Source organism: Mesocricetus auratus, unplaced genomic scaffold (genome assembly GCF_017639785.1).
Source record: "Mesocricetus auratus isolate SY011 unplaced genomic scaffold, BCM_Maur_2.0 Super-Scaffold_4256, whole genome shotgun sequence".
NCBI classification, from domain to species: Eukaryota; Metazoa; Chordata; class Mammalia; order Rodentia; family Cricetidae; genus Mesocricetus; species Mesocricetus auratus.
Window position 1 is genome coordinate 57682411 of NW_024429182.1, and position 10824 is coordinate 57693234.

Below are 10824 nucleotides of genomic sequence, written 5' to 3' on the forward strand. Positions count from 1 at the left end.
TAAAGGCCCCAGACCCAGGGGACTCCACACTGCACACTTCCCTCTACATCTCTCCTCTGACCTACTCCATCCTCAACCCAACACCAGAACCATGAGCTGCTGTGGCTGTTCCGGAGGCTGTGGCTCCAGCTGTGGGGGCTGTGGCTCCAGCTGCTGCAAGCCTGTGTGCTGCTGCAAGCCTGTGTGCTGCTGTGTGCCTGCCTGTTCCTGCTCCAGCTGTGGAGGCTGCAAGGGAGGCTGTGGTTCCTGTGGAGGCTGCAAGGGAGGCTGTGGCTCCTGTGGGGGCTGTGGCTCCTGTGGGGGCTGCAAGGGAGGCTGTGGCTCCTGTGGGGGCTGCAAGGGAGGCTGTGGCTCCTGTGGGGGCTGCAAGGGAGGCTGTGGAGGCTGTGGAGGCTGCAAGGGAGGCTGTGGCTCCTGTGGGGGCTGCAAGTCCAGCTGTTGTCAGTCCAGCTGCTGCAAGCCCTGCTGCTGTCAGTCCAGCTGCTGCAAGCCCTGCTGCTGCTGTGAGTCTAGCTGCTGTAAGCCCTGCTGCTGTCAGTCCAGCTGCTGTAAGCCCTGTTGTTGTGAATCCAGCTGCTGCAAGCCCTGTTGCTGTCAGTCCAGCTGCTGCAAGCCCTGTTGCTGTCAGTCCAGCTGCTGCAAGCCCTGTTGCTGTCAGTCCAGCTGCTGCAAGCCCTGTTGCTGTCAGTCCAGCTGCTGTAAGCCCTGTTGCTGTCAGTCCAGCTGCTGCAAGCCCTGCTGCTGTCAGTCCAGCTGCTGCAAGCCCTGCTGCTGCCAGTCCAGCTGTTGTGCCCCTGTGTGCTGCCAATGCAAAATCTAAATCTCTGAACTTAGGCCTTCAGTTTTCTTGATGCTCCAGGACCTCTGGTGTCCCTGACTTAACTCCTTTCTACAGAGTCTCCAGATACTTGTAATCCCTCCCTACTTTTCATCCATGTCCTCATCTCCTTCCCTGGCACAACCCTCCAGCTAGGTCCTGTCTCCACCCTCCCTCTGGAGAAATGTATTTCATATGCCTGTAAACGCCCCCCTGTAAAGGCAGCTGCCTATCTGATGACCACAGGTGGCCACTACCTACCTCTTTGGGACTGCTAGTGAGAACCAGAGTCTGACCCACAGGGGTCTGTGCTTCCGATCTATCAGGGACTGCTTTCACTGGGTTCTCAGCCTTCTGGACCCTGAGTCTTCCAGGCCACTTCCTTCTTCCCTGTGATTTGTTTTCTAAGACCTTCCTGTTGCATCCTACTACTTCTGCTTGAATAAATAAAATAATAAACAAATTTCTTTTGTGTGTGAGTGTACATGTTTAGGGGCAGTATGCACAGATAAGTGGGAGTGTGTATATATGTGGAAGTCACGGATCAGTCTTGGTGGCCATTCGTCAAGGCCACTGTGGTGATTATCTGCTGTCAACTTGACAGAATTTAGAATCACCTGTAGACAGAAGTTTCTGTCTTGCCTGGTCCTGCAACTGTTTAGTCCCAAATAAACACACAGAGGCTTATATTGATTATAAACTATTTGACCAATAGCTCAGGCTTCTTATTCGCGAGCTCTCTCTCTTAATTATTAATCCATTTCTATTAATCTGTGTATCTTCATGTGGTCTTGGTTTACCAGTGATGCCTGGGTCTCTTCCTTTCTAGGCAGCTTCATGGAGTCTCCCTGATTCTGCCTACTACCTTTCTCTATCCCTGTTTGGATTTCCCGCATGGCTAAATCCTGCATGTATACTGGCTGAAACAGTTTTATTCATCAACCAATAAGAAAAACATATTCACAGAATACAGAAGGACACCTCCTATCAATCACCTAGGAGCCACCTCACCCCAATTGTGAGGGACTGTTGAGACGGAGATTAACTTCTGAAAATGTCTGTTGGATTTCCTTTAGCACTGTAGTTGATGTGGAAGACCCATCTTAATTGCACGTGGGATCATTCTGCATGCAGGGCATTCTGAGATTTATAAAATGGAGAAAACAAGCACTACCATTCACTCATTCATCACTCTGCTTCCTGAAGGTTAAGGGGATGTGACCAGGGGCTCTCTTGGCTTCCCCTGCCATGATGGACTACACTCTTGATCTGTAAGCCAGAATAAATCCTTTATCCCTTAAACTATTTTTTGCCAAGAGAGTTTATCACAGTGATGGGAAAGTAATCATGACAGCCATTCACTTTGGGTTTTGAAGCAGGGTTTCCACTCTTTGGGACCTGGGACTCTCTGATTGGGCTAGACTGGGCACTGAGTTCCAAGAGTCCTACTGTCTCCACCTGATAGGAAAATGAACAATCACAAATGGTTGGTTAGAACACAAAGAGGTCTTCAATGTTATGGAGTACATGTATCCCTCAGAAACAAGTGGTTCATCATGGTGCATTGTGAGGTGACAAAGAGCTTCTGGCAGGGCGATGGGGTATGTATGACAGGAGCAGTGAGAGTAAAGTGGATGCCTGTCTGCAGTTAGAAACAGCCCACTGTCTTTCCAAAGATCAATGTAGATACTTCTCAAAGACACAAAAATTTGCTAAGTGAGAAACAGAACCAGATGTAGGATCACAGTGGATACAAATAAGCATGCTGTGGCAATGGAGCCAGCCAGGTAGCTCCCTGGGTCTTGCTGTCCAAACAGCATGGCCTCCTTAACCAGTTCCAGGACAATGAGAGACACTGCCTGACAGAAGGAACTACAGAAATGAAGATCAAGTTGTACTCTGGCCTACACACACACACACACACACACAAAGAGAGAAAACACAAATGCTAGAGATCTCAGAGACTTAAACGTTGCAACAGTATCAAAATACATCCATATACAACAGGCCTGGCATATTTGGGTGACAACAGATGAAGAACCTCTGAAAATGAAGTCTCTTAGTCACCAAATTAATTGCAGTTCAAGAAAGACTAAAGGTAAATGAAAAAAACAAAACAAAACTGAAACACAGCCCTGAGAAAACAAGACAGTGACTGAGATGTCAGTTCAGAGGTGTGTGTGGACAAGGCCATCAAAGAGATGCCACATGGCTAACAAATCCACTCTCTGGTATCAACCAGACATACAGTTGCATAGAAAATGTGGGTACCAGCATGCAGAAGTCTTCCTTATACAAAACAAACTGGAAAGACCCCAAATGTTTACCAATCAGTGAATGAATAAATGAAATATGGAAGATGCAAATGACAGGATATCACTGAGCAATGCAGAGTGAATACTGACTGATCATTTCCAAGGGTGGTGCCATTCCTTAGGCAATGGGTCCTGAACTCAGTAAGGGTAGAGAAAAGGAGATAAGCATGAGCAAGCAAGCCACACATTCATTGCTCTCTGCTCTTGACGGTGGATGTGGCATGACCCCGTTTGAAGTTCCTGCCTTGAATCCTTCACAATGAAGGACTGTAACCTGGAAATGCAAGCTGAAACAAAGTTGTGTTTTCTCAGGGTAACTCATCACAGCAACAGCAATGAAACTATAATAGGCAGGTACTGTAGTGCTGTATTGTTTATGATTCATTAAAGCTTGTCTGAGGATTCAGAAAAGCAAAATCAGCCTCAAGCTATAGCAATCAGGCAGTGGTGATACATACCTTTAATCCCAGTAGCCAGAAACTAGGAGGTGGTAGTATGTATCTTTAATCCTAGGACTCAGGATTAGGAGGCAGACTGATTCTGTGAGTCCAAGACCACCCAGATTTACACAAGATTAAATCAGTCTAAAAGAGAATTATAGCTCACACCTTTCACCTCAGCACTGGAGGGGTATAAAAGTCAGGAGAAGGCATTCATTCTTCATCCATGCTGACTGAGGAGAGGTTACAGTCTGCGGTTTGGTGAGAGCTAGTGGAGACAGGATCAATCGATACAGCCTGAGGTAGAGGTAAGAAGCTAGTGGCCAGCTGTTTTGCTTTTCTGATATTCGGCTTGAAGTTTAAACCCAATATCAGTCTCTGGGTCATTTATTATTTATGTTACAAGGTACAATGAGGCCCTCTCATTGGGGAAACAAGCAAGAATCCCAGATTCATCAGGCACTATGAATCAACACACATAGACTCAGAACAAACACAGAAAGGCACATGCCCTCCCCTCAGGACAATTCAACTGACCCCAAAAAGAGCAAACCAGTCGGGCAATACCTGGAAGCGCTAAGGAAAACACCCATTCCAGTGGGGAGGTGTCCCCAGCCAGAGCATCATTCCACTTCTCTACAAAGCTGGGACATTTCCTAGTAGGTGCTGGGGTTAAGCACATGATACAGGATTAAAGGAAGCTGGGACCCAAGGGAAGGACTGGCAGTGTAGACGCAGCAGGAGTAGAGTTCTTGGGAGCATATGAGTGAGCATATAAACAGGGACCTTCATGTGTAGAAAAGCAGGAGGAAAACCCCCACATTACATAGGTGGCTGGGCTTGGCTGGGCTGGGCTGGGCTAGGCTAGAACCGCTTCCAACTCTGACCATGCTCTCAGGTAGGTTAGCACGGCATGCACAGTACAGTGTTTTAAAGTATGGATGACTGCCATTGAAGGGGGACTGTGGGACTAGAGTATTGCTCATGGTACAGTATTGGATTCTATCCCAAGCACAGTAAAATAAAACAGGAGAGGAAACTGTGTGTGTGTGTGTGTGTGTGTGTGTGTGTGTGTGTGTGTGTGTGTGTGTGTAACTTCTGAGTGAGTCACAGAAAAAGAAAGCAAAACCACCACCCAAAAAGTGCACCCCTTTATTCCCAGGACTCTCAGGAGGCAGAGCAGGGATCTATGAGATCAAGGCAAGTCTGGGCTATACAGAGCCAGTTCCAGAGTTCCAGGACAGCCAAGGCTACACAAAGAAACACTGTCTCAGAAAAAAAAAGTCTCTGAAAATTCGTCTAAGAGAATGGGAAAGTTGAATGTGGTAGCACATGAGTTTAAAACTAGCATGGGCTACAAGATACACACACACACACACACACACTTAAAAATAAAATGGAATTGGAAGGTTGGTAGAGTGTTGACCTAGCATGAATGAAGCCCTGGGTTCAATCCCCAGCACCTCATAAACTGGGTATAGTAGGTCACCCCTGTAACCCCAGTGGAGGTAAGATGATCAGGAGTTCAAGGTCATCCTCCACTACACAACCAGGTCAGAGCCTGGGACAAATCAGATCCAGTAGAGAGACAGAGAGATGGGAAGAAGAGATAAGGGGCAAGGGAAGGAAAAGGAGAGGGGTTGAGACTGAAATAGGACAGTTAAATGGAAAGAACTGTAAGGATGAGTTTGAATAGAGTCCAAAGGCTCTCAGCTCACCAGGTAAACAACAGAGATCCCAGAGGGGAGGTAAATGTTGCATAGCAGCTCCACCTGAGTCAGCTGAGGAGGAGCAAAGGCACAGGAAGGAGAATGGGGCAGGGCGAACCAAAGCACCCACAGCTTGACAAAATGCATCTGCCCATCAAGGCAGCTCCAGGGAGGAAGTGTAACTAAAGCTACAGGCATCACCTGGAAAGAGAACAGGAACATACTAAGTTTATATATACATAGTAACAGAGCCCTAAATTCCAGAATTAAAGTAATTTTTGTTTGTTTTGTGAAACAGGATCTTGCTATGTGGTTCAGGCTAGCCTTGAACTTATCCTCTTCTGATTCTAACCTCTTCTTTTAAGATTTATTTTATTTTTTATTTATGTGCACATACACACATAGGTGCAGGTGTCTTTGGTGGCCATAAGAAGGCATCAAATCTCTTGGAGCTTGAGTTCCAGGCAGATGTGAGCACTTGACATTGGTGGGGAAAACTGAGCTCAAGTCTTCTTCAAGAGCAGCAAGTGCTCTTAACCACTGAGCCGTCCTTCCAGTCCCTGAGATACGTTTCTTATTACTGCTGTAGCAAGTAACCACCAATTCCCTACAGGTTGTTCCTCCTACTCCTCCACATAATGTGTGGTGTTGGGGACACACACACACACACACACACACACACACACACACACACACACACACGTAAAATGTAATAAAAATGGGAAAGGAAAGAAAATTAGAATAAATAATGCCGGGCGGTGGTGGTGCATGCCTTTAATCCCAGCACTCAGGAGGCAGAAGCAGGAGGATCTTTGTGAGTTTGAGGCCAGCCTGGTCTACAGAGCTAGTGTCAGGATAGGCTCCAAAGCTACACAGCGAAACCCTGTCTTGAAAAACAAAAGAACGAAAGAAAGAAAATTAAAGTAAATAGTATTTAATCTTTAAAAGCAACAGATCAGGGCTGGAGTGATGACTCAGAAGTTAGAGCACTTGCTGATCTTGCAGAGGTTCAGATCCCAGAACCCACATGGTAGATTACAACCATCCCTATCCCTTCTCCAGCTCCAGGGAACCAGATACTCTCTTCTGAACTCTACAGGCACCAGGCATACATGTTAGGCACATACATATATGTAGGCTGACTATTCTTGGTTGTCAACTTGATTACATCCAGAATTAGCTAAAACCCAAGCAATTGGATACATCTATGAGGAATGTTTCTTGATTGCAACATTTGAGATTAAATCTGGGGCCACATCTTCTGGTGGTAGCCTATATAAGGAACACAGAGGAAGGAATTACTTGCTCTTTGCCTGCTTGCCCCATTCCTTTGCTGGTTTTAGAGCCTACTTCTTCAGGATTCCAGCATATACTACAGACTGGCTGAGACATCCTATCTTGTGGACTGGACAAATACTGGATTCTTAGACTTTCTGTTGGGAGACAGTCATTGTTGGACTAGTCAGACCAGTATATATAGATTCATTTTATTAGTTCTGTTTTTCTAGAAATCTCTGACTAACGCACAGGTAAGACACTCATACATCTAAAATACTTAGTAAAACAAAGGAAGCAGAGCAGGCCGGGGGATGACTTAGTAGTCGGTAAAGTGCTCACACACAAGCATGAGGATAGGAGTTCAGTCCCCAGAAGCCACATACAAAAGCCAAGTACCATGCATGTACCTGCAACCCTGGTGCTGGTGGGTTGGAGATGGGCAGGTCCCCGGAGCTCCCTGGCCAGTCGGCCTAGCTGCATCATCAAGCTCTAAGCCTGTGAGAGACCCTGTCTCAAAGGTGGGTGGCACCTGAGGAACAACACCTAAGGGTTGCCCTCTGGTCCCCATAGGCACACGTACACACATGTACACACACGTACACACGTGTACACTGACAACAGAGAAAGAGAGGGGAGGGGGAGAGAGGTAGGGAGAGAGAGAGGTGGAATCTTAGTTTAAGATGTGTCACATTGGTGTATGCTGTGGAATATTTGTTTAATGACGCAGAGGTGTGTTGCATTCTTTTATGTTGCATTTAACTCTGTAAGGCTGTGTTACGTTGCCTGCCTAAGACACCTGATCGGTCTATTAAAAAGATGAACAGCCAATAGCCAGGCAGGAGAAATAGGCTGGCAGGCAGAGAGAGTAAATAAGAGAAAACTAGGGAAGTGAGGGAGGAGCGAGAAAAGGAGAGGAGGGCACCAGGGACAGCCACACAGTCAGCCATGGAGTAAGAAGGAAAGAAAGATATATAGAATAAAGAAAGGTAATAAGCCCAGAGGCAAAACATAATTAAAGAGAAATGGGATAACTTAAGTTAGAAAAGCTGGTACCCCCAAAAGAAAAAAAGCAGCAGAGAGAGAGAGAGAGAGAGAGAGAGAGAGAGAGAGAGAGAGAGAGAGAGAGAGAGAGAGAGAGAAGAAAAGAGAAACAGCAAATTAAGAAAAGACTTGCACCGGGCAGTGGTGGTGCATGCCTTTAATCCCAGCACTCGGGAGGCAGAGGCAGGCGGAACTCTGTGAGTTCGAGGCCAGCCTGGTCTACAAAGTGAGTTCCAGGACAGCATCCAAAGCCACAGAGAAACCCTGTCTCGAAAAACCAAAAAAAAAAAAAAAAAAAAAAAGACTTGCTAACAACACTTAATGGAGAGTGTCACCCCCCACTATATACTCTGCTAGACACAACGCCCAAGAGTAAGTTCCCCAAAACAACAACCCAGGACTGAGTAATTCCTGTCATGTAGAAACTTTTCCAGAAATAGACAACTTGGGAACATCTTCTTACATGACAGGGGACTTGTGTGCACTGCACACTGAAAATAGCAGAAGCAACAGGAGGGATCAGAATCATAAAGCTCCCTGATGCAGAGGGAGTCTCAAAAAACTGTATGTCAGCAAAGCCAGTTTGAAATGTATGAAGCAAAGCAAAACACCCTCAAGTGGTATGTGGTGCACACCAATAATGCCTGCACTCTGGAGGCGGAGGCAAGGGGATCACAAGGCAAGCCTGAGCTATATAGGGACACCTATCTTAACCTCTCAAAACACGTATGGACAAATTATACAACATGCAAGCTATAACAACCTCAGTACCTTGTGCCTCAGTAGGTCAAGGGTTATCCACATTTTAAAGTCTATCTATAATTCACCATACTGAGTAAAGAGGGATACCAGCCATCCAGTCAAGTCTTGAGGACAAAGTAAAATGGTCAGCAGGTTAGAGACAAAGGACCTTCCTTAAACTGATCAGACTTCCCACCCAAAAGGTACAATACCCATTTCACCTTATAAATATTAGACATATTACCTGCAAAATCTGGAATAAGGCAAAGCTGCCATTGTGCCTGTGGGACACTATCCAGGTCAACCACACAAACAAATGCTACAAAGATTTAAAGGGAATAAATGCTTTCCAATTTTCACTTTAAAAGTGTCAATACAAAAATAGACCCTACAGATAAATTATTACAGATAAACTTGGTGCTTTGGAGATAACTCTATTGGTAAAGTGCTTGCCTTGCAAGCATGAGGCCCCAAGTTTGATTCCCCAAAAGTACCTAAAGAGCTTGGTATGGTGATACGCACACATAGCCACAGCACTGAGAAGATTGGAAGCAGCAAGATCTCAGGGCTCATTCAGTTAACCTAGCTTAATAGGAGAGTCCCAGGCCAGTGAGAGACCCTATCTCAAAAACAATGTATGCAGCTCCTGATGAATGCTACCCAGGCTGTCCTGTGGCCTCTACATACACATGCATGCATACCTACCCCTACACACACACACACACACACACACACACACACACACACACACACACACAGAGAACTTCTTTGACTTCTTTGCAGGGTGAACATGGCAGCCCACCTATAATCCCAGCATGCCAAAGGAAGAGACCGAGAATCCCCAGCACGCTGGCTAGATGCACTAGCAAGGAGAGCAAGCTCTGGTGCCACAGGAGACATTACCTCAATATATGCAGCAGAATGACTGAGGAAGATACCTGCGAGCAGTCTCTGGCCATCACAAGAAGGCACACACTAGAAAGCACTCCCACATATATACATACATACACATACATGAATACATTGCATGCACATACGTGGTAATTTGAATGTGACTGACCCCTATAGTCTCATAGGGAATGGAGGTATGGCTTGCTGCATTGGGAATGACCTTGTTGGAGGAAGTGTGTCACTGTGGGGAGGGCTTCCTATACTCAGGAAACTTCCCAGTGTCTCAGTTGACTTCCTGTTGCCTGTAAGATATGGCACTCTCAGCTCCAGCACCACATCTGCCTGCATGCCACCATGCTCCCCACCAGGATGATAATGGACTAAATCTCTGAAACTGTAAACGAGTCACCCCAATTAAATGTTTTCCTCATAAGAGATGCTGTGGTCATAGTGTCTCTTCATAGCACTAAAAATCCAAACTAAGACGCATACACAAGCAAAAAAAAAAGACTTAATTACTCAAATGTAAGTCTGTATTTTACCAAAATGAGCTAAGCCCTTGGGGACCTTGATCCACTCTGGAAATAAATTCAGCAATAGAGTTGGACTTATCAGGGAACAAAAGTCAAAGACCAATGGATGGTACATGATGACTGCAGGAAAACAAGAGAAGTGGCCCTAAAAATAGCACAAACAGGAACCAAGAAGTGACCATGTGCAGCCTCTCACCTGACCTGGACAGGGATATAAAGGTCCCAGGCTCAGGAGGCCCCATACCTACGCACCTCCCTCTCCATCAGACCTACTCTGACCTACTCCATCCTCAACCCAACACCAGAACCATGAGCTGCTGTGGCTGTTCCGGAGGCTGTGGCTCCAGCTGTGGGGGCTGTGGCTCCAGCTGCTGCAAGCCTGTGTGCTGCTGCAAGCCTGTGTGCTGCTGTGTGCCTGCCTGTTCCTGCTCCAGCTGTGGAGGCTGCAAGGGAGGCTGTGGCTCCTGTGGAGGCTGTGGCTCCTGTGGGGGCTGCAAGGGAGGCTGTGGCTCCTGTGGGGGCTGCAAGTCCAGCTGCTGCCAGTCCAGCTGTTGTAAACCCTGCTGTTGTTCAGGCTGTGGGTCATGTTGCTGTCAGTCCAGCTGTTGCAAGCCTTGCTGCTGTCAGTCCAGCTGCTGCAAGCCCTGCTGCTGTCAGTCCAGCTGCTGCAAGCCCTGCTGCTGTCAGTCCAGCTGTTGCAAGCCCTGCTGCTGTCAGTCCAGCTGTTGCAAGCCCTGCTGCTGTCAGTCCAGTTGCTGCAAGCCCTGCTGCTGTCAGTCCAGCTGCTGCAAGCCCTGCTGTTGTCAGTCCAGCTGCTGCAAGCCCTGCTGTTGTCAGTCCAGCTGTTGCAAGCCCTGCTGTTGTCAGTCCAGCTGTTGCAAGCCCTGCTGTTGCCAGTCTAGCTGCTGTGCCCCAGTGTGCTGTCAGTGCAAGATCTGATTTTTGGCTTTGCAGGGCTATTATCAGATAGGTTCTATCTTTGCCAAAAGTTCTAGCTCATGCTTTGCCTGTGTTTCCCAGTATCCTGAGCTGGCCTCCTCCACTAGCTCTCTCTCTCTC

At 47.0% G+C, this 10824-nt stretch overlaps 1 protein-coding gene across 1 annotated transcript; it reads left to right on the forward strand.

Moving 5' to 3' along the window:
* Positions 1 to 481: 481 nt before the first annotated feature.
* Positions 482 to 10560, forward strand: LOC121134481 (keratin-associated protein 5-5-like; the record flags this gene model as incomplete). The annotated part of the gene is made up of 2 exons (XM_040732878.1): positions 482 to 785; positions 10340 to 10560. Coding segments are annotated over 2 exons (525 nt in total), but the record flags the coding sequence as incomplete, so codon positions are not given.
* Positions 10561 to 10824: the final 264 nt, after the last annotated feature.